The sequence below is a fragment of the Poecilia mexicana genome, unplaced genomic scaffold (genome assembly GCF_051168715.1).
Source record: "Poecilia mexicana isolate PSO_F unplaced genomic scaffold, ASM5116871v1 scaffold_5, whole genome shotgun sequence".
NCBI lineage: Eukaryota > Metazoa > Chordata > Actinopteri > Cyprinodontiformes > Poeciliidae > Poecilia > Poecilia mexicana.
This window is the reverse complement of record NW_028263374.1, coordinates 18,043,576-18,070,865: the sequence shown is the minus strand read 5'-3', so window position 1 is coordinate 18,070,865 and position 27,290 is coordinate 18,043,576. Positions and strand designations below refer to the sequence as shown.

Sequence of the window (27,290 nt, the reverse complement as noted above, 5' to 3'; positions counted from 1 at the left end):
TCCCTCCCACTTTATCTGTGCCTCAGGAACATTTCTTACAATGAGCGGCTCCTTGTTGATGTCGTGCAGATCCAGAGAAAGAATGTAATCTTTGCTTCCCACATACATGCGATCGTGGTCCTCGTCCATGCGCAGTATCCGATAGTCGGTTGAGTTGAGCAGGAAGGAGAAGTGATGAGCAGTACCAGTGGACTTCAACTCTGTAAAAATAGCAGAGGATTCTGTTTTAGCTGTGCCTGTGATTAAAATAACAACAATACGCCAAGAATGTACAAACCACAGACGGAGTCCTGGGTGAGGGAAAGTTAATGGGATTTAAGTATGCTAATGATTCAGATGCTACCATCAGACACTCGTAAATGAATTTACAGGATCCGTTTGGTCTTCCCCTCCCCCAATCACATCCTGCTTTAATGCGGTTATGGATGGAATAAATCTAGTTATTGACAGGCTTGACAAAGAAAAGAAGACTAGTAATTGACTCTGCAGAGTCTGAAAGAGTTGGAGCAGCCAATGAGCTACGACAACTGCAAGAAGTCACACGGCGCATCTTAAATTATTAAAGGTCAGATATTTAATAAAGTTCAAGGTCTGGACGTCTGAGCTTTGACCTTTTATTTAGAGCTTCGGAGCTTTGATTTTTAATTGCTTGTTCTGAATCTTGAGTTATTGTGGTTATTACGTTATCACAGCTGGTTCCTCTGGGAACGTCATTCAATCGTGAAAAATAATTTGTGTTAGAAGACATAAAAAAAGAAACGGATAAGTTAAAAAAGAAAATAAAGTCAGTGAAAACAGAAAAGCTATAAGAAGGATTTTAATAGGCAGCTGTATTTTCTACGAAAATTTGTCGGCGTCTAATTTCGTCCTTAGAAAAGTGCAAACAAAACTAAGTGCGTCTTTTCTACCTACTTTTTAAATGAAAAATAAGCTGGACGAGAAGGAAGAAAACTTAAAGAGCACATTCCAGTTCTGCTTGATTAGGTGCAGACATATGCCTCTGTGAATCAAGGTCTGACAGTCACTGATAATAAAAAAGGTTCGCAAGAACAGCTAGAAGAAACCCTCCCTGAGCAGAGGGAAGGTCACACACTGAGCAGAAGGAACACCTCAAGTTCTCCACCAGCAAGTGAAATGATGAAACACAGCCACACGAATCCTCCCAGAAAAAAAAAAAAAAAACACTCCCAGCTGCTGATGTGCTGAGCCCCATCAGACACCAACAGGCTGTCGTCACAGTGCAGCTTTCCGACATGCAGGTAGTTAAAAAAAGGAGAAAAAAAGGCAACGGATATGGCTGTCACCCTTGGGAGTTTTCACAAGCTGCTTCTAAAAACATGCTAATATATTGGTCTCCACTCCCACAAATGCACACTTGTAAACTTGCAGTGCAGCAGCGCACTGCGGGGATGTGGTGACATCAGGATTTAAAAATTCGGCTGTAAGAATAAGAAGATTACTTGCTGAAGTTGGGATTTTGAGAGTGTTTGCACGAGGGATTCCAGGAAATGTTGCCTAAAGTAATCCAGAATGGCTGTTTATAGATTCATCTCTCATCTGGCTGTGCTGCAGCTGTTTGCTTTCCTGTTCCTGTTGCTTTACATTCTAAATAAAAGAATAATGTGCCACAATTAACTCTGAATGTATCTGTTAAGCAATAGTATATGGGGGTAGTAAAGCAAGAGCTTCCAGGATTTATTTAGTAGCATCTCAGGTTTATATATTTGAGCTCCCAGTTTCCCTGCAAAGCACTAAAGAACCAGCCGGTGTGAACAGACTTTACCACTGTGTTTAAACATATAGCTGCACAAACTCACAACCCTCCGTATTAAAAAATACGGGGTATTTCAAATGGTGGACGGCAGATTTACAGAACTAGTCTTGTTTCACGACATCATGCACATTTTAGTAGATAAATGTAATCTGAGTAAACACAAAATGCACTTTTGTAATAACCAAGATAAAAAAATGTGAAAAATTGCTTGAGTCTTGAACTGCTTTTACCACCCAGAGTTTTTTTTACTGAGGAGGAAATGTGGCTTATTTCTATTTGGTGAGTTAATATGATCAATCTGTATTGGAGGATTCCTCAGTTTGACAACTCAAAGACAGTACACTTTATTTTTTGAGCAAACAAGTCTTGTGTTGTTCTTAGTCAGCAGTGGTTTTCACCTTGAAGCGATCCCATAAATGCCGCCTTTTCCTGGTGTCTTTCTTGTTGTTGAGCCATGAACATTTGAGGCAAGTGAGGCCTGCTGTACTTTAGATGTACATAATGCACTGTTGGAGAAATGTTGGTAGAGTTGCCAACTGTTCCATGTTTTGCTCATTTGTGGATAATAGTTTTGAAAATGGCAACATGAATTTACCCAGGATATCTTTTTCTGATATGAAACTTTTGAGATGATCTAATCGTTTATAGACGATAAAACAAGGAGAGGAAATGTTTAGGGTTGAAACACTTTTCTGAGTACATAAAGACAGTAAAATTTTCCAATGAGAAAGTGATTATCCAAATTTTCTTCAGATTTTTGGTGTTCTTTCTGCTGGAGATTATTTTAAAAGTAATCCTATCATCAAGGAAAAAATTTGCATGTAGTTTTAGAATTATGTCAAGTATTTAACAGAACTCAAAGGTCTGTGCATTTATTTTTCCAACCCTTTCTTTTCTTCAGAACGGTTAGTACTCATGTCTCTGATTTTATCTGATTAAATTTAATAACTTGGTTACAACACTGCTATTATTAAAATCCACCAAAGCCATAGGAAACTCCACCTTTAATTGATATGGATTACATCCCTAATCTCCAGTCTATATTTCAAGCAATCTAATTATATTCTACATGGATCTTGTGAAATATATACTTATCTGAATCTGATGTAAAAAAAAAAAAAAAAAAGGAAATATACCTTAAGGATAAGGAGAAATAATTTTCTAGAAACCTTTTGTCATATTCTAAGGAACCACACTTTTCCTGAATTGTACTTGGGCTTTAAGGACTGCAGATGCCATCAAATGATATTTCATATTTATCACCTGTGGACCTTTATTCCCACTCAAGAGTAAGAGGACAAAAATTGGCTGCTACAAGTCGGAAGGACACTCGGGCCACTGCAAACAAAACCTGACAAGCAGACTGACGGATAATTCCCTGAGTTACGAATAAACAGTCGTCACAACTTATTAACCGTTAAGGGGAACCAACTTTAAGGCCTCCTAATTGAAGTCAGTTTTCCATCTGGAAAATTAAGTTTAATCCTGTCAAACAAATTGAAACGTTCAAAATAATTATCAAAGCATAACTAACTGTGAAAAAGTTTTTTTCTTTATTTAACAGTCACCCTCCTGACACATTACTCAGTTTATTTTTCAAATCATACAGCTGATAAAGATGATAGAGCAAATGTTTTCTCTAAAAGCAAAAGAAAACACCATCTTTTCATGCAAGTCTGGGACATTTCTACTAACTAAATTAAAGGCAAATGCAGGCTAGCATACGAAATGAATAGTTAACGCATCTCCATCACCGGCGCATGTTTTTATCATGCAGTCCTGTTCTTCAGCTTTATTAAAAATTTAACTAATTGCGACGTTGTGGTTTGCAATGAGTGAGACAGAGTCCAAGCTGCAGCAGTATGATCCCTGAAAACAATCCACATCAGTTAGTGGTAGTGTCATATAAATTTATACATGGAGCTCATTTCACATTTATAGAAACAAAAAAAATCCTTGAAATAAATGTATATTTTAGTGCTGTACTACATTTTCAAACAGTAAAACCTTAGAAAATGTTAGCCATCAATTTGGGTACATTTGTTCAGTAGAGGTAAACAAAAAAAAGACTAAAATTGATACATAGTGCTATGGATGCTCCACCATAAATAAAAATATGCACAAAGTGATTTTGCACACATTTTAAATTTTTTCTAGACGTCCCTGGACAGTTTGCGACAGAAAATCTTAATCTTAGTCTCTGCTCACCAAAGTACACTGCGACAAAGTTTCAGTAGCAACTCTACATATATTCAATGTATGAAACAGGCTTTTAGTTGGTTTGTCTCCCTAACAACCACTTGGTATGCGAAGAGTTTCACATCCAATGGTTTGTAATTGCACTACTTGCAGTAGTTCCCCAACATTGAGCCTAAGCGATTTGTTCTTTACCTTCCTTAGCATCTTCCTCACTCAGCTGCCTGTCAAACTATAGCGCTGCATCCAGACTGGTGCCCAGAAGCTAAAATTAACAAACTACCAAGTAAAAGTTCCTTGACATTTTGTTCATCTTAAATAATTCAAGTATAAATTAGGAGATTTAGTAAAATTATTTTTTAGCACTAGCCACTCCTTTCACTCTGACATTTTAATTGGTTTTGTTAAAATGACAACAATTTACCCTGGATGAAGAATTTGTACACAAGCATGCTAAAACACATTTCCTTTGAACTCGAACAGCTCGGCTAGATAAGGAGTACAGTATGATAGCGATCAGCCTCGAAGTGTGCACACACTTTACCGTCAACAGAAACTCAATCGCTAAAAAAAGCATTCCTGCGTGTTATGGGTCAGCAAAACAAGCCCTATCAGGACAAGAGAAATGCTGTGAAACAAACCAAAGCCTTGACATGACGTTAAGCGGCTGAATTTACAACCAGCTGGTAGGTTCGGCGATTGATGGGGGACAAATGTCAGGATCTGGTGTTCATCATCCCGCTTTCTCACAAGGCCTTAGTAATGACTACCAGACACAGAGAGAGACATGGAAAATTGTTCTTCGTGTCCTAAAATGTCCTTAGATTTTTGTTGTTAAAAATGCCTGCTAACAAACTGAACATCCATCTGCGGTATTGTCACATTTTTCCTCTATTTATTGGTGCCAATGAATCCAAATGATTGACTACTTGTGTCAAATTTTGTGTAAAATAAGAGAAGCTTTCTTGGTAACCCTAGAAAGTGGACCTTTCTTTGCATCTGCAAGATCAAGGAGGATGCACCACCCAGAAACCTCCACCACCCCCCTTTTTAAGCCTCTGTAATCCAAGTCCCTTTCTTAGCAGCAGTTTGTCTGTGGAGTAAAAGAAAAAGGAGGAGGTTTTAGGGTGCACAGAGCAGAAAATCCCACATACCTGCCCAGGCACCCATGGACTGTTGTCTGAATTCCCTAAGCTTGCTCACGTTCACTTTTGCTTAAAATAGAGGTGTGGCCCCACCTTGCTGAAGCCCGTCTGCAGCCAAGCGTGCAAGGATGTGTCGCTTTAAGTAATTAAATTCATTGAGACAGTCTGGAAAACCTTTGTGATGTTGTAATAGCAGAATACCATTTAAACTGAAAGAGTCAAACTTGAGCTCCGTTGATCACGTAATCCATGTCTTGGAAAGCTCACAGAGATGGTTAGAGTTGATGAATACTCAGGGTATTTGTGGCTGCAATCAAAAAAAAGATTCGGCAACCATTTTAACATTTACATTCACAGCAAGGATCAAAACGTTTCAACAAGTTTTACGTTGAGAGTTTACGACTTGTTGGAGATCACAACTTTTAATATGATCCGAAAATGTAGGAGAAATGACCTCCCAGCAGTGGTCTGCAACTCCAGTCCTCAAGAATCCTGCAACTTCTAGACGTGTCCCTGATCCAACAGACCTGAACCAAATGACTGAATCACCTCCTCAACAACCAGTCAAGTTCTCCACAGTCCTGCTAAAAACCTGCTAATTTGACTCTGTGAAAAAAGCAGTTTGGAGAGATAAGCGAAACTTTTTTTGATGGGTAAGTGCAGCGTGCTGTGGATTTGAAGCTTCTCTGTTATTAGTGATAAACAGAATGGTGAATTAATCCTGTAAGACCAGCGTATCTTTGTTTAAACACAGGAAGTAGAGGTCACTGCAGATATCAGCGGCTGAACAGCAGTGGGAAGCCTTATCGGCCTCAGCCTGTCACGGTGTTTGTCTTTTGTATTTGCCTCAGTTCAGCACCTAATAATCAGCCTCCCTGCACCAAACAGAGTCAGGACTATTGACTCAGAACACATGTCGCTGGAGCTGATTACCGCTTACCTGCGCCTGTCAAGGAGAAATAATTGGCACCGGATAACGTCTTATCTCCAGGCTTCTGGGGGCTGTCACTCAGAAGCTCTTCACACTCGTCTGCCACTGATACTGTGTGTTTATACGTGTCTGCGTGCGCTCGGTGGAATTAAACCAAAAGCTTCCTGAGCCTCATATCAAATCAGAAGACACAGGTCCTCGCTTTGCATGAATCAAAAGCATAGAGAGATTGATTTAAGTAGCGCCTTCTCATCCTGAGTGGAAATGAGAGATTACAACAAATCTATTTCTGCTGTCTCACATGACGGAGGAGGTTAATTAAAGCACAAGGGGGAAGATCTCTGGTTCAAAGCTGACAGCAAAGGTCATACAGTTTCTCTACTCTGCCTCTGAGCCACCAGTAACTTCGTGTTTTAAAACATCTCTGCAAACTAAAGTTATTAAAAGGAGAAGCACTATGCATTTCTACTTTTCACCTTTATCTACTCACTTGGACGTATCTTAACATGTAAACAGAAATCGGTGTGGATGAGACTGATTTTTCTCTACGGACAGCTGTCTTTAACAGCTTGTGGTGGCTGCAGGTGAAAGGTTAAAGGACAAGAAGGGTCTGAAGTGAAAACTCATCATGGCTTCTCTACTCAAGTGACCTGGGAGGGCACCATCAGACTGGATTACTTCAGGAGAGTATGGTATTCAAACTTAGCCACTTTTTGCATCAGTGAGGTTTTCTGTATCCCCTTTAAAATATGAGTAAAACTAGGTTACAAAGTGACTGCCTCTACTCTTAATACAAGTTATTAGTTTCTCGTGAAAGGACAAACATAATTATACTTCCTAAAGAAAATATTGGAAATTGGTAATTCAGCCACAAGATCTGTTGGATGCATTTCCCAGTCCAGAGCTCAGTTTGGTCTCATCGTAGTAAAACAAAGTTTAATGTCTCATTTACATACAGAACTGTGAAATGAGATCTTCCAGAACAAATCTAATTCCTCTGTCGAATAATAATAATAAAAAAAAAACATCTGAATTTCTTTTTCATTTAATTTTCCAGATTTTCTTTTCGTCCAACAAGCCATTTTTTAAAAAGAACATGAAATTCGGGATTGTTTGTTTCCATGTTTTGGTTACAGCAATTTTCCCAGCAGCTCTCCCGGATCTGCGGCTGGCTGTTGCGTGCACAAATGTTTACACGTGCGAGTAAAGGTGGGCCGTCAGTTGTGCTGATACTGCAAGTTGAGCTGTAATGATGATGATGAAGCCCTGTTTGTTTGTGTAGCTGAGCCGTCGCTTGCAGTGGGTCACTCCGGGCAGCGGCAGCGGTCAGTGGTGACAACACAGGTTAGAGGGATTATGGAACGGGCTGAATAATGAGACGACGTGGCATGAATGAGTGAAAAATCCTCCTCTCCCCGGCTGACCTCTGACCTGGCACTTAGAGCAAATACTCTCTCTGTGTCAGCTGCGCCAACACAGAGCCAGATGTAGTCTGTTTTCTCAAAAGAATCTCCTCATTCCTATTTATAGACCTCTGCAGAATCTTGATTTGATCAGAAACGGTGAAATCGTTGACTGACCCGTTCCCTTCCTCTTGATTTGAGGCGAATCTGATCTGAACAAAAAGCCCACTTTTCAAAACATTTTTGCCTCCCTTTGACTCAAGGTCATAGCCAGAGTGCTGCTTGCTGGGGGCAATAAGCCGGGGTAATTAGTAGGTAAATTTAGAGAGACCATTAGCAGCAAGTGTTGATTCGGAGTCTGCTGGGGACAGCGGGCACCTCCGCCCTCTCTGGGTGTTCCACTCTGCAGACCGACTTTGACAATCTACTCTATTCCCTGCGGTCATTTTTCACCCGCAACAGCAAATGTTGTCGTAGAGAAGTGAGAATGGAGGAAGGAGTCCCGAGGGTAGAGGAGCCTGACAGCAAGCCTAAGAACTTTCATTTATCAAATCAGGCAGCAGAGAGAGCCATGGAAACTCTGAGTCAAACTCGAAGAAAGCACCAATGTACAGCCAAGATGCAGAGAGAGAAGACTGAAATCCCCCTTTACTGCTGCTGAGAGCAACAAAGCTCACAAAGGCACACAGAGACTACTAAGTACTAATCATGACTCAGAATGAGGACACAAAGAAACCCTGATTGTCTGCCCAAATACGCATAAACCCTGATTAGGATCTCAGCTGCCAGCTTAGGTAACAAAATGAGAAATTATTGCAGAGTTGAGGTTAACCCTAAAAATTAAGGGAAACAAAGTAATTGTCAAGCAAACGCATTGCCAAATAGTTAGTAGAACAGATGAATGTTGCAGGCATTTTGTAAGACGCTTTATTAAGTTTTGGAAGGGGGTTTTGAAAAAAAAAAAGAAATGATGAAACTGAAACCTGTGAACATGAGTTTGGATTCTCTGGGAAATATTTTCCCAGATGGGGAGAAGGCACACAGCTCTGAGCTTGGTGGGAGGGCGGACTGTCCTCCGAAGGAAAACAACAGCAGCAGTTGTTTCTGCTAATTCTCTCAAACGTTTCACATCTCAGTGCCATAAACGTTGAGCAGCTTGCAGACTCGCGTCCCTTAGGAGTAACAAAAAAACTGGTGTGACATTGTTCAAATGTCACGCAGAGGAAAGAGGTCAGGGTTGTCGGGAGGTCAGGAGAGGCCGATGTTCATTCCTACCGCCGTTTCTTACCACCGAAATGTTTTTATGGAAGTTGGGAGTTAAAAAATTGTAACTTTTAAAGTTTTTTCTCAGATACACACAAGATAACCTTTGTGCATCTCGTTACTCCTGGCCTTTGTATAAAAGACCAAGCAAAGAAAGAATGATAGGTTTGAAACTATACATTGAGCCACTGCCACAGAATTCAGGCTACTCAAGTAATGATTATCCAATATTGATTATCCAATTATTCAATAACTTTTTTGTAGTTTCATGTCAACGCTCTTTATGTGTGAATACAAGATTCACTCACCTCAGGATGCTCCAAACAAACTGAAACCAATTGTTTGAATTGCATTCTGATTATTTTTGCTAATAACTATCTGACAAATTAGGGAAACTCAAAGCACTGGACTTTAATTTACCAGAGACTGTAAGGCAATGTTGTTAGCAGTCAGCTATTAGCTAGTTACAGTAACTTCCAAATTATACCCAATAAATGAAGTTTAGATACAGACTCCGTAAGAGGAGGAGTTATTGTTAATCTGAAGTTATACCTTTTTCTGAGCTCTCTGAAATTTGGTGGATGAATTTAATGTTTTCCAACAATATAGCGATATTTTCAAATTGTACAGTTTTGAGATTTTTATTCCTGGATCAGGTTGTAGACTATGTAGTTGTCTGTTATAGAGATGATAAATGTAGTGAGACTTGGAGTTAATGAGATTAAGAAAAACCAGCTGAACCAGATCATCAAAGCACGACAGATTTAGATATATTTTGAAAAACTAACTCATGTTATATTGACCTAAAGCCAGAACAGAACATTTTATTCCATTAAATCATTTCAATAAGACATTCACTCAGATGAGCTTTGGAGATATATATATATATATATATATATATATATATATATATATATATATATATATATATATATATATCTCAGTTATGATCGCTCTGTCTTGCAGTTTGAGAATTTCCAGCAGAAATCAGCATCGAGTGGGAATTCCTTAAAGATGTTGTCATGCACGCACATCTACCTACATTTACAGAATCTACATCCATCTTAAATCAAACTTTTCTAATTCTATTTCTGCTTATCTAGAGCCTTCCTCTGACACCTTTTGTTTGCTTTGGCTTGTCTGGTCCTGCCAGCATCCACCAGCCACTGTCTGCATACCAGTTCATAGAGCTGACAAACGCCCCATTTTTTGGTTGATTCCTTCTCTCTTTTCTTTGACACCATGCATTTTACAGGTGGAAATAGGAGATGGGGAGAATTCACTGCACCAGTTTTGCTCCGGCTAACAGATTAATACTTCACTCGCAGAGAGCATTTAACTCTTGCTTGAACAGAATAAGGTTGACAAGTGTCACTTCTAAACAGGACATGATTTATGCAAATATTCTGACGTCTGGGAAACATTTAAAATAAAATATTCAAGAAAAGCAACAACTAATTTTTTGACAAGTTACAGGCTTTTCATCTGCAGCCATTGTTTACCTCTGTTGTCCCACTGAGAGTTACATAAAAAATGAATGCCAAAACTCAGAATGTACTCATCCATGAAGATTTCCTTTTTTTAAAGTTATTGTTTGCATTACTTGATGACAGAACCATAGGGTCAATTTTGGAACACAAGTTACATATAATTGACTTAAAATGAAAGAATACTGGCAATGCAGAATGTTGTCAAAATGACTGCAATGACATATTTTGTTTTTGTCGATGATACTGCTTTTGTGATTGGAGTAGAAATGAAAGTTGCAATACAAAGTTGATAAACTGCACAATCCAACCTAAACCTATACAACTTAATATCTCAAAGAGTTGCAAGGCAGAGAGGAATTATGACTTTCCTTAAAAAAAAAAAAAAAACATGCAAAGTTTCATTATAAACAGGAGTTAATTTAAATGCATAAAGGTCATTTTAGCATTAGGTGAACTCTGGTAGCCATCGCACTGCATCGTCAGGCGACGGTTTTCACTCTGACTCTCAGCAGGAATACAGAGCAACTAGTTAAGCTCCAGAGTCATCAGCATTTGTGAGTTTATCGTCTGCAAAACCCAAATGAATGTGTGTCAGAAGCCCATCTGCCTCTCTTCGGTGGACATAATACTGCATGCCCCGCTGATGCATGCACCCACTTGACCTCATGTCAGTGCCACACAATGGTAGGGTCGCCCCCCCAACCAGGTACATGTCAGCATGAACCTCCAGCCGAACCTTGCGCACTAATGCCATATGACAGGCAGGGGACAGGCGGATAATACTGCACAATGGTGCGCCTAGTTGTTGCACAGTGTGGTGAGATCCATGGCCGTGGTGTTTGTGACAAGACCTAATGTGAAAACTTGCTGAAAGGACGACTTCAATGTCTATTCAGGCATTGAATTCTTAATTCACAGTCATACAATCTTTTATGTTTGATATAATATATGCTCATAAATATTATAATCTCATACTTGGCAGCTCGTGTTCTGGTGTCAATCAGTTTGAAATGCCTCTTTGGAAATGACTGTTTTTTTTTTCTGTCTTAAAACGGTTCGTTATCAAGATCCCATGAGACTTTCGGAGTTAATTTAATTAATCTCTCATGACTTGTAAATCAATCTGATATGACCTGAAAACAAGTTAAAGCCAGAGGGCAAGTTTTATTAAGAAAACATGTGAAACTAAGATTGTCATCATGTTTTATGTTGGACGTAGCACACCTCTGCACAGATGTTGCCTTCTGCTGACCAATATTACAGATATCCAATAAAATATCAAGGTTTGCTCCAGTGGACATTGCTAATTGACACTTACCAGAAGGTCAAGATTTGTCTCTTGAGACATTCCTTGTCTGAAAAAGAAATCAATCATAACTTTTCTCCAGGAATCCATTTCATCAGCGACCCTACTGTGTAATGGACAACTAACAAATCAATACGGCTCTGACATCCCAGGAGAATCGGGTACGTAATTGCACACAGAAGAGAAAAGTGCTTCAGTTTTTTTTTTGTTTTGTTTTGCAGCAACAAACTCGGCAAAGTAGTAACTGCGGATCTTTTTTAAGTTTCTCAAACAAAATCTAACACAGTTTCTGACAAGTTATTTCAGATAATACAGACGCTATCTTTACTTGGAGGTATTCACCATCGAGATATAAAAGTTTAGGAAATCTATAACCCCCTAAACTTTTCGATTTAAAGTCCTTTTAATTAGATGCAAGAGAATGATGCAGAGTAATGTGGTTCTGTTTCTCCTCTGTCTGTTGCTACAAAGTGCTGATCTGCTGACTGAATGAAGATTCTTTCAATTTTACCTCACTGACAAAAAAAGAAAACGTGTCAGTTTAAAATGTCTCTGATCATGGGAAACACAGGCAGTAATTGTGACCTAAAAGAGCACAGACAATTACTCTAATTAATGTAATTCTGTGCTAAGAACTAGAATTGGTAAGCTGCAAGTTAAATCTTTGTTAAGCAGTCAACGTCAGGATGACAAAATGACTGATTTACCCATTAGTAGTAAGTAGCTTGTTAGACTCTCACTCTTATTGCAAAGCAGAATGGCAAATCTGAGCAACGACTAAATATTGCAGGTGTTTATTTTAAAATAGAGTTAAATGAAGTTCATGTAAAATAAACAAAAATATTCTATAGACAAAACTATGACCATAATAACACGTTACATTAATTTAGCAAAAGTAGGAATAATGAATTTTTCAGTTTTAGTTAAAACAAAATATAAATATTTTCTTGACGCCATAAAGTTGGGCTGTTTGACTCAAAGTTATCGTACTGTGAGAATGTTTTAACGACCCATGCCTTACTGGAAGTATTCCAGGAAAAATGTTGTTTCTTTTTGTGAAGACCTGGATAAAAGCCTCGCCTTGCAAATGTGTGATGGTGCTTTCTAGAGTTTCGTGTTCAGCCTATCCTGTATCACCAGAAACTTTCCCAGGAAGGGGGTCACATGAGGCGGTGTGTCCTTCAATCTGTTCTCAGTCCAGCTGTCTTCTCTGTAGATATCATTTGATCACAAAAATCTGTTTTATGGCCATCTGTGCAGCCTCACGAAGGAGCAAACTTCATTCAGCCGGTGACATCTGTCGACTGCAACTTTAAGCTACCAGTGTTTGTTTTGCGTTTTTGGAGAATATGTAGCATAAGAGGTATTTAATTCAGCCTCACATCCACACAAACATTTACAAAACGGATGATTTAATTTAAATATTTTGTGAAAACCAATTGGAAATGTGTCAGGAAAGTGGGAAAAATTAATCATTTGACTAACTTAAATGGGCATAAGTGAGAGTTTGTGTCACTTTATGCATCTGCTGTCTGCCTGTCTGTCTGCTTAGCATAAATAGGACATGAGGAATGATGACCCCGAGTCAAGGGCATTTATTTCTTTCCAAGTGCCTTTAGGATGGACACGGTCGTACTGGGAATAAGTGGGAGTTGGGGTAAGAGGAGAAGAAACAGAAGAGCCAGGAGGAGTAGATGAAATACAGACATTTGGAAAGCAATTGAGAACATTGTTATGGAAATAGTTAGATGTGGGAACATCTGTAAACGTGCACAGTCATATTTTAGTGATCATAAAATGTCAAACCGAGTTACATTTGAGGTCGGCTTGAAAGAAGACGAAAATCAAACAGTGCATGTTGTTTGTTAAAGCTTAATCTCTTATATATTTAGGGGGGGAAAAAAACAAAACATAAAATGTTTATGTTTGAGTGTTCTTTAACAAAGCTGTGTAAAGGAATGAAACAAGAGGAAAATGGCCAATCAAGCAACTTGCAAGGTAAATTTGCAAGGATGGGTTTTTGTTTTTCCCAAATTATTGGGAAAAACAAAAAAAAAGTTGTTTTCTTCACGGAGAAGTTCACAACTCACTTTTCTTCAAGTCTTAAATTAATCTGATGCTTTTAGCATGTGCTTTTGACGCTTAGCTTCCATATCACTGGTTCTTTTGGAAAGGTGTGAATGTGTAATCACACTGTGACACGTACCAAAAAGCAAACTCTGGTCTGCCTAAAATCCTACGTCTTGGTTTGGCTGAAGTGAACTTTGGCCCGGTTTGAATGCATATGTGGCAGCAAGCAGATCAGAGACCGCCACAAAAGCAGGAAATATGCTGCATCGCAGGGCATTCTGGGTAAATACACCCTAAACAAACGGGTGAGTGTTGCACTAGTCGTCTTTCACCAAAGACAAAAGAGAAATCCTACAGACGCTAAAATCTGATACAACTCCATTTTTGCTTACATTTTTTTGAAGAAATGAAGTTGCGCTCATGTCTTCTTTGGAGGTCATCGTGTTTTTTTCCTACAGTTGTTCTACTATGCCGCCACAGATGAGGGGAGAGGAACAAGTTTTTTTTAAAGGGTTTGGATCATTTGACACAGTTTCAATGTTAAAGGGATTTGCACCACCTGGAAATGTAACAAATACTGATATTTTGGTCTGCAGTTGAACAAAATTGAGTCTACATTACTTTCAGGTGTGAAAATGCCCTTTGTAAAAGTAAAGCATGAAGTCTTTCTTTTTGCAGCTCCAGTCTAACTTCCAGACTCCCCATCTCTGTTTCACACAGAGTAATTACAAGTTGATGACAACCACTTACATTCCTAAAAGTTGAATGTGTGTAGTGAAAAAAAAAAAATGTCAGTCAAGATAAAACCTGCTGGCAGCTGTTACTCTTTTAATGGATAATGTGAACTATCTGCCAAAGGTGGGCCCTACTCACTCACCTATACCCCGCAATTAAACCGCAGCTACCCTAAAGTGGCAGTCTGTACAAACCTATATATTACTGTCGTCATGTGTGATATTTTATTAAAAACTTCATGCTGACTGATGCACCTTCTAACCCACCACAGCTTGTTAATTTGGAGCCTTTTGTGCTTGACAGACAGCCGGGACGTCCTACTCTCTGACCCCTGTGGCCTCTTTTTCACTTGGGACCATAAAGGTCACCGTGCTGACGACGTCTATTGAGGAGAAGATGTGAATAGTTGTTTGGTTTTAGTCATATTTATACCCATGTGATTCTGACATTGACAGGGTGAAATTTCAGTGGAGATTTGGAAAAACTGTAATGGACAAAAGAAAAAAAAAAATCAAACAGGTAAAACAAACCACATCAAGGCCTGTTGTTCTCAGAAGCCCGTCATGTTGATTATTGCAAAGCAATTACTGGGACGCCCCTCGTTGAGATAACCGACTTTATCCGCAGGGAAAACAAAGCCCTGCATGCAACGAGTCGGAGGGCGGCTTCTGTTTCTCTGGTTTGTTTTTGTTGAAAGTTCTGCTCAAGCTGATCTAGAGATGAATTTGCAGAAGAAAATTTGAACTGATTCTTCCAAAAGGCTTACGAGTAATATCTTACCACATCTGGAACGCAAACATTATATTTGTAGCCGCTAATATTATTAGCTGGAAGAGACGACTGTGGTCCAACAATAAGAAAAGTCAGAGTATGGCTAGAGTCTTATCAGCCTGAATGAAGCAACATTCGTGACAGTCACCCTCCATCCGCTCTCACATGTGGTGCTAAAGGAGGCCAGTGATTTCACAGATCCACGGAGACTAAGAGCCCTCTTATCTTCAGCTGTCGTACCTTGTTATAAATCAGCGCTCAGCTATCCGGCCTGCACAGATAAGGAGCCCAAATGCAGATTGCTCCACACCACAAATGGAAAGAAGCTTTTTCTCCATGAGTGTTTTCTCTCACCAAGTACTTTCACATTCCCTTTCATTTTTTTAAATCTGTTTTCATTCATCTGAAATGCAGGCAGTTTTGTTTTTCTCTCTCTTTGGGTTCATGCACAGTCTCCCATGTTTATTTTCTGTTGCTTTTCCGGCAATCTGGTTATGATCATGTAACGTACGTGCGAGTCATTTCCAGCACTGTCAACATAGAGTTAAAAGTGCAAAGAAAAATCTGATTCCAGTGTCTTCAGGTTTTGCATGGAAAATAATTGTTGCAAAGCTAACAGACACACATGCACGTAAATATAAGAGTGCAGGTATTGAATGATTCATGACACCAACAAGACGTATACAATGGTAAAAAGTTCTTGACGTCTACTTTATTCTTCCACTGCCTGATGATCTTCACAAGCTGTAGAACTTTTTGTCCAAACTTCTTCCTAAAAGAACGAGCAGCTACAGAATAAAGTAACTAAAGTCACATCTTAGACAATTTTCAGATGTCGCAATGTGTTCTATAAAAAGCGTGCAGAACCAGCACAAAGAAAACTTTCCTTTTATGGACATATTTCTGTACCACAAAGAGAGAAGTATTGGTGCAAAGAAAAAGGAGGTGGAATATTTCCCCGCAGGTTGTGAGCACAGGTCTGTAAGTGTGAGTGTTTAAAGCCTGGTTCACACTGTGCAAAACCAAACAAAGTGTTTGGCAAAGTGTTTTCTTTTTAAATCATTTGAAGAGGTCTTTGGTTGTCCGGAGTGACAGCCTCACTGACAGCGAGTTTAACACTTTCACTAGCAAAATACAAAAACAATGACAAAATACCACGCATTGTCAAAAACATTGCCACCTTTTCCTCTCCCTTGTTTCGGAGTGGGACTCCAAGAAAAATGAAATAGTTAACACCGGCAACACTCTGTGTGCATGCATGGTTGTCTGTTCTGTACCCTGCCTCTTGCTAAATGACTCCTTGAGGTAGGCACCAGAGTTTACTCTGTGTTGTACACATAGGTTGAAAACACACTTGATAGAGCATGTAAAATAATTTTTCCAAATTTGTTGTAATATTAAAACTTAATGAAATCACTACATGCACACACATTTCGCTGATGGATTTTTTTACAACTTTGACCAGCGGTTTTTATAATGCCAGACATCACCCAACCCTTCAGCTAAACATTTAATCAAATTGTGCAGGAGCTGAGATAAATGAAGGTTCTCTCAGGGTTTTTTTTTTCTTGTGGTGTGAATGGCTGTAATGATTTGTAACTAATTAATCTTTCACAGATGGTTTCATAGAACAGCACAATCAAGCCACAGCAGAGAAAAGGTAAATTTCACACTGTGCACAGATCCTGTTTGTTAATGACACAGGCTATGGACTAATGAATAGCAATCATCCCATTCTCTCTAAATGTGATTACGTTTGAACAAAGCCCGTGTATGTGTTGGAGATCCTTCAGTGCCAGAAAGCATGCAACATTTCCTCTCAGCTGAGTCGACCGCATTAAAAGCAGATTTGTCAGACGTGGAATAGAAAAAGTTTGTCTGTGCGTATCTGTGCCAGGAAGTGCTGCTCGGTGAAAGGCCGTCTGTGGTCGTCCATCAACGTAGTGTGGCAAAGCACAACATCCAGAGGAGCACCGCTTCAGCCAAAGTGATGTCTAACAGAAGGTGAAAGCACGAGATCAGAGCAATGACTGTTTTACCATTTATGTCAAGAGAAGAAAAGGAAAGAGACCCAAACGATAAGGGATAGATAGATAGAGCGTGAGCGGAGAGAGGAAAAGGAAAGGCAGAGGTGCCCAGAGCATTAACGCTGTGCCAGAATTGTACGCCACTCCCCCTCCGCTTCCCTGGGGACACGAATGAAGTAAATGAATGATGGACTCGACTCACACAAACGCCTCCTTGCCTATTGAGTCCATGCAGTCCATTCACAGGGATGAGTGAGGCGTAGACATCAACAACAACAATAACAACAGCAACATAGGAGGCCCGTACTCCCATTTCTCATTTGTAAATGCAGGAACACAGACACAAACATATGGCACAAACACCACGGACGGCACTGCCAACATACCATGCGAGACACCTAGAGAAGGTTCCTGAGAACATAGCTGTGAAACAATGCTTTGAGGCAGAGGGGCGTGACCGGGGCAGGCATGGAGAAAATCTTGGCATAGTGTCAATGCAGCCCCAACAAAGATCGGGAATGAGAGGCCGTCCCGTCCCAAGAATCTTTCAGTGTGCTAACCCTCAAACGAGGTTTGGAAACTACATCTTCCACCACATGCTGCCCTTCCTCTCGGATTCAATTTTTCTGTGTTGTCTTTCCAAGACAAGATGAGTTCAGGAGGTTCTCTGCTCCAAAGGCTCTGTCTCACTCTGAGTTCTGACCTCAAAAGTCTGCTTTTATTACCTCCAGCCACGGCTGTTAGCTGAAGTTAGGGAATGTAATTCTTCAAGAGACAAGTTATTACAAGACATGCACAGATCATGCGTCTCCTGGATGATACGGCGTTGTGCGTTTCTTTGCGTTGCGTTTCTGATTTTGACCAATTCCATTCCAGGAAAGTAACCAGAGGAAAGCAGTATTTCATTTCCATCTCTTTTTCACACTGTCTTTTGATCAAAACATGAGCTAGATAAGAGATCAGCAACTCTAGCTCTCAAGTGAAACTGTTCTGCAAATTTTGGATGCATCCCAACTCCAACACACCTGAATAAAAAAAGGATGGCGTCAGCCAGGTTTTTTTTCTGGTAACGTCAGCAAGGATTTTTTTTTTTTCAAATGTCTGGTCGTGAATCCTTTATTTGATGGAGCAGTGTGTAGGAGAAAAGTCACATCCAAAAATTGCAGGACAGGGACATTAGCGGACCGCAGACCTCTGAAGAATGTAGTTTCTGGCTAAAAGATTGTTGCATCTCATCCCAGTTACTAACCATTTAAATTTCAAACTTTGACGTATGTGAGTAATGTGGTAAGCATTTGAGAAGGGCTCCATTTTTATCAGTTAAGCATCATACAGCAACCCGGAAAGGGAGCGAAGAGTAGCAAAAATTATTAACTGCATCTCCGGAGGGAGGCATGAAGAGAAGGAGGAATTCTTTGGCATTTTGAATCCAAAGTCTCCACTGCAGCCTCCCACACGTTCAGGGTCAGGGTCAGTTAAAGGTTTCATTTTTACCTAAGCGGTTTATTGGACTTCACCCAAAACAAATTCCCACATGCACACACTTACTGTACTGTCTCTACAACACCTGAAAATCTCATGAGACTGCAAAGCTTTCGCCCCAAAAACAGCTCCGACGCAACTTTGAGGAAAGAATAAGTTTCCTATAAAAATGTTGCTAAAAGTTCTAAAAGCATTTGAAATAATTTTGCTCTGTTGAAGAGAAAATGTATTGTTCAAAGCACACATTTCAGCTTTTAGGTCAAAATACCTTTCAATGACAAATTACAACAATCCCTCCAAAGCAATCAGTGTGACGATGAGCAAGTGTGAACCAAGTTGGCAGTTTCACTGAGTCCAACAACAAACTTTGCACCATGAGGTTACAGTCAGGGCCTCGTCATAGAGCTGACCTGTGGAGGCTGTCTGGGCAGTCAGCATCTGAAGTAAACCATCTCGTCCAACACTCACACGAAGCTAATGGGAAGCAGACACACAATTTGTCCAGAGTATGCCTTTGTGCACCCACGCTGCTCTCTTGCTCTTCATTCTCAAATCCTTCCATTTATCCACACTCTGGCTGAGATAGCAAACCTGACACTGATGCCCTGTAGTCCATTAGCGCTCTCAGAGCACTGTCTGATTCTGCTCCGCTGCTCCCCTCACACTTTCCTCCTCTCAGCTCATCTTCCCGACAGTTCTTATTACTTTCCCAGCCGCTGGCTGACTCGTTTTTCTGCATGTTTCACTCCTACATGCTGTACATCCACTCTCCGAAGCATCTAGGATGCAACGAGACAAGTTCAAATGACATTCTGAGAAAAAAACAAACAAACAACAACAAAAAGTAAGCATTTACTTTGTTGCTTGATCTGTAATTTACTGCAGAGTAAGGCTGCAAATTAGAACAGTTTAGCGAAGGAAGAGGCCACCCCACACTGAAACGTTGACCTGTAGTAGCCACTAGCCAAAGACGCCACGCTCCAAGCCTGCTTACCCCACACATGCTACAAGATGTTAGCCGAGCAGCTAACTGCTCCCGATTATAGACTCAGACGTAGTAGCCAAACAACTTGGCTCCCCTCGCCCATTGGGACTCTAGTTGCAGTACATTGTGTTTTGAGAAGAGAAATAATTTCTTAGGATGATCAGTTTGAGTGTCTTTAACGTGTTTGTTGGCGTTTCTGAACTTCTTATGCTTAAACTGTTCCAACGGAGCAGGCAACCTTATTTGAGTATGAACTTTTCAAACTCTATCTAAATGAGTGTTTTTCTTTTAAAATCATCTAATAGAGCAATGTAAATGAATGTTTTAATCAGTAAAAACCCTGTAAGGCGAGCTTGTGTCTTTAATAGGTATTTTTTCTTTCCCTTTCTTGTGTCAAAATTGTATAAACCAGCCCTAGAAAAGTATTACTAAAATACTCTGAACTAACCCCACCTTTTAACATTTTGCACCTGAATATATTTTGGAAAAAGAATATAATTTTACCAGTGTTGGAATGTCTCAAGCTTTCATGGCTTTCATGAAAGGATGACTGCGTGATCGCATTCAGCGCATTTGAGAAATGTTAAAACTGGCCATCATGACAGTCTGGTCAGGAACATGATCCAAACACTAACAGACACATGAAAATGAATGATAGCTGTCAAAAGTCAACAGGGGGAGAAGTGTCCTTGACCTGCTTTCTATTTAATTTCAGGATCGACTGCAAGCAGCCTCCCTTTTACCCCCTTAGGACTCGAGCATTTCAGCCATATCTGGAGAGAATGTCCATGTAGTCTGGAGCTTGACAAAGAAATCATTCTTTACATGTCAGTTTTATTTCACTCCGAGTTGGCCTCCAACTCAATTGTTTCAGTAAATTTATTTTCACAATTGTCTTGACTAAGCCAAGTACTGGGTGCCGTGCTACAGGATTTCCTGCAACAGACAAGACAGCCGACATCTGGGGAAATAAGCGCAAGGCAGTGATTGCATCCCACCTCCTCTCTTCGGAGGGGATCATTTGAACCTGATTCAGTTTGTGAGGAGTGACAGGTAGAGGCTGCTATGGAAACCAAACCGAAGCAGTGTCACAGATAGCAGTTTTCTTTTTCTTTTCTTTTTTTAAGAAGCTGTGCAAGCATGCGAGCACCCACACTCGCACACGTAGAGACACACAGGCATCAACAAACAACTCAGACATAGCCACATGGACCTGAAATGAATATTAAAACATTCCTCTCTGTCACTTTAAATCTGTACCAAACCACCTCTGGTATAAAATCCATTATAATCCTGAACCCTGTTTTCATCCCACATCCTCCTTCACCCGAGGTCTATGACAAGTCTGTATAAAAACTGCACTTCTTAATGAACAAAACCACAATCACTGCTTCTGAAAGAAAATTCAAGGGTGAAGAAGAAAACAATCGTAAACATCAGAAAGCTTCTTCCTAAGAATGAGAGAACGAGAAGACAAGTCTGATGTGCCACAGTGGCTCGCATCTATTTATATCCCGTCTGCCACATTTCCATGTAAAAAAGTGGCAACAGCAGAGACCAGGAGACACAAACATACTAGCAGGCACATGCAAACAGTCACCGACACACTCACACAAATCATGATGTGTTTCAGCTGAGGGTTGTCCCTCTTAATGCAGTGGACGGAGCCTGAGACTGAGATTCGGGTTTTTAGAATAGGTACGCACTGTGGGTCAATGGAGAATTGTTCTTTCCTGCTTTGTGCTGCAAAAAACAGTTCTGGAAAAAAATTAAAAGACCACTTTAAATGATCAGTTTCTCTGACTTTACTTTTTATAAGTACACTTTTGAGTAAAATGAACATTGTTCTTTTATTCTATTAACTACTGACATGTCCCCAAAATCCCAGGCAAAAATTTTGTATTTATTTGCAGAAAATGAGAAATGGTCAAAATAACAAAAACGATGCAATGCTTTCAGACCTCAAATAATGCAAAGAAAACAAGTTTGTAATCATTTAGAAACAACAAAACTAATGCTTTAACTCAGGAAGAGTTCAGAAATCAACATTTGGTGGAAAAGCCAGGAGGTTTTCAAAGGGGTTCAGTGCAGTGGGCTCCTAGTTTTTTACAGAGCTGTACGGACAACACCTGACGATAGAAGTTAGGGTAACTTGTCCTAAAGTACTATGGCATTGGATTTTTTACAGATTTAAGAGGTCTAGGATGCACTGAAAAGCCTATTTGCTTGCCATTTGATTTATTAATGTGATATTTTAAATGTCTACACTCAAATTGAAATGAGTGAGAAATATGGTGGCCATTATAAACCTTTTCAATATTCATCTTTAAACTTGTCACACTGAAAAACAAGAAAAATAAACACCTCATCACACTACTTAATGTACCCGATATCCTGTTTAATTTATTTATAAACAATTAGTCTGCTAAAGTAGGCTATTTGCTAACTTGTTTATTTACAGCACTATTTGCGTTTTTTGGGGATCTGACATCCTGAAGTCGCAGGTGTTTCCCAAAAAGGATAGAAGTGAATTTTAAAATAGTTTTTATCATAATTTTTATAGTAAATACAACAGAAGCCCATATTACATCTAGTGCTAACATTAGCTTGCATATAAACAAGAACAAGTGGAGATTCAGTCGTAGTTGCAATATTTTTATCTGATTTACTGAACTTGCAAAAGCAGAACAATCCCAGCAGAAAGACAGAAATAGAACAGCCTCCTTCTGTGATCTTGCTCTTTCCACAATGAGATTGTTGGATACCAAGAGGGAATTTCTGACACCACCTTCAAAAGATCACTAGAAAAGGTCAAGAGAGATCAGAGCGCTGTGTTTTCTTTGTTTTGTTTAATGACTGTGGTGTAATTTTTACTTGCTGCTTGATTTAAGCAGAAGAATAGTAGAAGTTGATTTATGGTCGAGAATTGCACACATTTTAATCATGTGAAATTGCTGATTTATTCCGAGACATAAAACATAACCTTTACAAGGTACACAGTGACGCAAGGAGAAGACACAGTCAAGAAACCTTTACGTCTACCAAGCTACGGTTAAAAGGAAAACATTTGAGGGCAAAAGTGAAGCGTAAAAAAAAAAAAAAACAAGAAAGAAAATGCTCCGAACCAGATGTCTCTCCTGCTAGGGAGCTCTAAAAATTAAAGAGCACAAGGAGAAGGTACATAAAAAAGATATAAACGAAAACAAAAATTTTCATGGAAGAGAAAACGTTGAAGAGAATGAAAGGGACAGAAAGGGGAGTAAAAAAAATAAACAGAAACATTTTAATATTGTTTTATCACAATAAACCCACGTCTGCTATAGCAATCAAGCAACTATTACCAACCATATACAACCTAACGTAGCCCGAGACACCATCTCTGCTTATTCTGCATGAGTTAATCAAATTAAACATGCTCCTGCCCTCAGATTGGTAGCCCAGTGTGAGCTTCCTCCTTCAACTGTGGCCACTTAAAAATCCATGCTCCCTCTCTTTTTGTTGTGCATGTGGTAAAACAGTGTCCCTGCTGTGGGCGGCACACTGGGTGCTCTCCTCCTTAAGCTCACACTGCCAGCTTCTCATCAAGAGGCAGGAAGAGAGGGTAAGCATGGCGTAAAAGCAGAGGAGGATGACGATGCAGAGGAGGGAAGGGAGGTAAAAAATAAAAAAAGAGAAGACAGGAGGGCCACTATATTTAGCAGTGGAGCTGTCACCTTCTGTTTGGCTCTCCTGAATAATCAGAGTTTGACACAACGCATCCTGTGGCGCAGAGGTTGCTGGGATACACCAACCTTTCTCCACTAGCATCGCCTCTGAGGAAGAAACTAATTAAGTATTGTAATAATTGCTAGGGGCTCACGTGCTACAGCTACCAAACGTTATTTTGCAGAAGCTTTCCACATATTTTTTTAGATCAAGTAAGGTTAGATGTTCCTTCAGCAATTCTGCATGTTTAAAGAAAATAACAGGTGAATGCATCATAGCAAGAAGAAATACATGAAGCATTGTGGACACAGAATTTTGACAAAAGCTTTTCAAATAGGCAATATGCAAATTTATTCAGATGAATGACAGTGAGAGATTTTATGGACAGTAGCCATAAAATCTACTGTCCATTTTATGGCTGGTTTTGATCAATTTGAATTTAAAGTTTCCAGGTCACATAAAGACCTGAAAGATGACGAACGTAAACTAGACAAACTTCGTTTCATGGAAAACGAGAAAGTTTGTATTTTTTTTAAAGACATTTTTTCTTCGAGTCATTTCTTTACAAAAGTTCAAAAATATTTACAGTCAGTTTCTGTCTTAGCATTATACATGCATGTAGAAATCAAAACAAAATGACTCTGAACCTTCCCTGATGATTCATATCACCCAGAGTCAATCATGGGGTCTGATGAATAACTAATCTGGTCTGCAACAGGCTTGTGACGTTGCACTGATTTTTATAGGCGTTGCATCACTTTGAATCATCATCATAAGATTAAAACAATGATGATAGAGATTTCAGAAAAAAAACAATCCTGCAACAATAAATTCAACAAACTTTCAGCAGCAACGATTAATTAAAGGATATCCGCCGTATAGGATGCACCAAGAAATCATCTGGGGAATCAGACGACGTTCACCTTGACCAGCACGGTTCGCTGATCAATCGATCAAAAACTCAAAACTATGATACCTCTCTGATGAGTGAACCCACCATATACTTAAGTGCTACTAGCCTATAACAATCCTCAATGTGGAAATTGTCACTGAAGGAAAATCACTCAAATATAACTATTTTCATGATCACGTATGTGTTTAAATGAAAGTCAGAGGCAGCACAGAGAAGTTCTTCACTGCTTTGTATTTCTGAATGTATGGTTGTTTTATACTTCATCTCTTCTGATACATATTTATATGTTAGGCTCTATTTGTATCAGCTGGACAAATATTTAGCAGAATTTAGACAAATTGACCCAGAGGAGAGATAACAGGAAGGCTAAATGTGTTAACCTGCTTTATTTTCTCCTTTTGAGCTTCAAGCTTCAGTCCGTCATGGAAAAGGTTGGACGCTGAAATACTGGAAGACTTTTGAAAATCTCCCCGTTAAGGTAAAGTTTTACTTAAAGATTATTGTGAATGCTAAAGAGAATTCAGAACAAGCTAAAAGCAGTAGTGGCAAGGTCAACGCTGAAAAGATGAAGATCGGCTCTCTAGTCTTGACATGGTAACGTCTAAGCTGAATCTAAGTGGACAACGGTGCATGCTTTCATACCCCCTTAACTATTTGGGGATACAGCTCAGGCATGACAGGCGTGATTAATGTTTTCCCTTTGCCAGAGGAGCCCAATAAATGACAACAGAACAGGGCCACCTACGTAGAGGAATGTCACGCTGACTTCACATGTGGAAACTAAAAGTCTCTCACAAATCTGCCAGTGGGATATAATCTGCAGAAGCACCCCATTGTTGGAAAGTTAAAAACGGCAAGTTCAAACTCAGTGGCAGCAGCTTATTATTCAGAGAATGAGAAGATGAAGGACATGTCACCATTCCTGACGCTCGCCCTGAGAACTGTCAGGAAAGATGAGCACGATAGTGAAGTCTTTGTTCAGGCGTGACAACCATCAGCTCATTACGTGTCAGAGGAAGACCGTCCAAAGGAGAGGGGGACTACAAAGGCTGAACGAACCTAAAGACCATCCGTGAAAATTAGTTCAATTACAGGACTGCCTGGGTTTATCTTCCTCCTGCAGGCTTTCTTCCCACAGCTAACCTTGCGCCCAGGTGTTCTTCTGTGGACCACAAAGAGGCCAAAGAAAAACAGAGTTAAACACTTTCAAATGTGCCTGAGGATTGCCCTAACAAGCTATTATTGGTTAATATGGTGCCATTCTCCCACAGTTTGAGAGCAGTTAACCTCGGGAGTGACTGGCTCCTGTTTGAAGGGTCAAAACCTCGCTGAGCCCTGTGCACTAAAATAGCAGGTGATTATAGACCTTGTTTAAATGTAACTATAGGAGTTCCCAGCAGATGACACAAGCCAGTCTAGTTCAGCCTTTATGAGACAGAAGAGCTACATACTCGCACAAATTTGAGCCTTTTTGTCCTGTTTCTCTAAATAAAATCTTGTGCTAAATCGTCAGTTACTCCTTTCAATTAATCCTAATGAAGATGATGCAGAAATTGAAAGGTGTGCCGCCTGGATTTAGTTTCTCAGCTGTGTTTTTATGGAATCGTGCATGGTGATTTGACGATATTCCTTTCGTCTTATATGATGCAGTTTCACAAAGTTCTTAATGCAAATAGCATCATGGTACCATACTTCAAACTACTCATTTTCATTCAGAAATTGTATGTCAACATGTGAAATGATTGAAATAAACAAATAAATAAAATTGCCTGACACTAAATGTATTGCTTCTAGAAGTGATATCATTACATTTTTTGTAAAAGTACTCATACCTCTCTTAACAGCAGCTGTAAGCTTCAGTACATTTTATAATACTTTTCAGAGATGGACAAATACTAGATACTGCACACCTGTTAAGTCGGATGGAAAAGTATGCCTACAACTCAAACTTTTTACAAAAAAGTACATTATGGCATATAAATGCTTTCAAGTCGATACTTTCCTGAATCACTGGTTTTCAATATAACACAGCTGCAAATCCTTTGGGGTATTTCTCTACAAGGTCTATGCATCTTATTTTCTGGAAAATATCTCAGATTCAATGAAATTCAAATTAGATTTGTAGTGTTTAACCATTTGGATTTAGGTTTTACTTTGACTGGGCCATTTGAACATTCTGATAAGCTATGAATTAAAGAATTTGATTTTTTGTTTAAGGTTATTTTGTGTTACCATTCTCAATTTTTTTTGAGACATTTAACTGGTTTTCTTCCTAGATTGTTTTGCATTTAGATCCGACCACTTTCCCATCGATTCTGAGGAGTTTCCTGCTCATACTCAAGAAAAGCAACCCAAAAGCTTGATGAACTGTAAAGAGATTTTAGCTCATTGACTCACTGATTGTCGGTCTAAACTCAGTCTGCAATGCACACTGTTATTAACCATCAGGGAAAATACTGTCAGCTTTCCAGAGTGATTTGTGTGTCTGCAACCATAATCAGATTTACATCCCATAGCAGAAAGAGTGAAGAAAAAAGTCCAGTTGTTCACTACACACACTCAAATCAGCTGCAAGGAAAATAGTTCAAAAGACAGGATACATAAAGCAGCTTTGGTTCTGTAGAGACAATTTCCTTCATTTCATCAAAGAAATCATGTTTTCCTTTCAAAACGAGGAACTAATTCCTTTCATTTCAACGATGGAGATGTTGGATTTATAAACCGCAGCCTATCAGCATCAAAGGAAAAAAGCCAACATCAACTCTCGCAAACATGGTGCAAAAGTGCTGTTATATCACAGCGATGCTTTTATATAATTTGTCAGTTGTTGTTTTTTTTTATCATGCATATTAATGCACATCTCAGATGCAGCCTAATGTGAGTGTGAAATAAAGAGTGGGTTTTTAAGCATTGTCCTTATACAAAAATGCTCTACTTGTGTCTTTTTTTCCTATTAAAAGCCATGTTTAGCTCCATCTATGGTTCATTGTGAGTGGCTCCGACAGAGAGCAAATGTCAGAAAGGCAAATATGAACTGTGGATACAGAATAAGAAAAAAAAAAAAAAAAAAACTTGAATGGCAGCCAAATGTAGC

At 39.4% G+C, this 27,290-nt stretch overlaps 1 protein-coding gene across 1 annotated transcript in view; it reads right to left on the bottom strand.

Moving 5' to 3' along the window:
- The window catches only part of sema3fa (sema domain, immunoglobulin domain (Ig), short basic domain, secreted, (semaphorin) 3Fa), a 54,091-nt gene that overhangs the window by 22,839 nt on the left and 3,962 nt on the right, over nt 1-27,290 (bottom strand). The window contains exon 3 of the mRNA XM_014984579.2: nt 40-200. Coding sequence (XP_014840065.2) covers nt 40-200 — 161 coding nt within the window. The remainder of the gene's footprint in view (nt 1-39; nt 201-27,290) is intronic.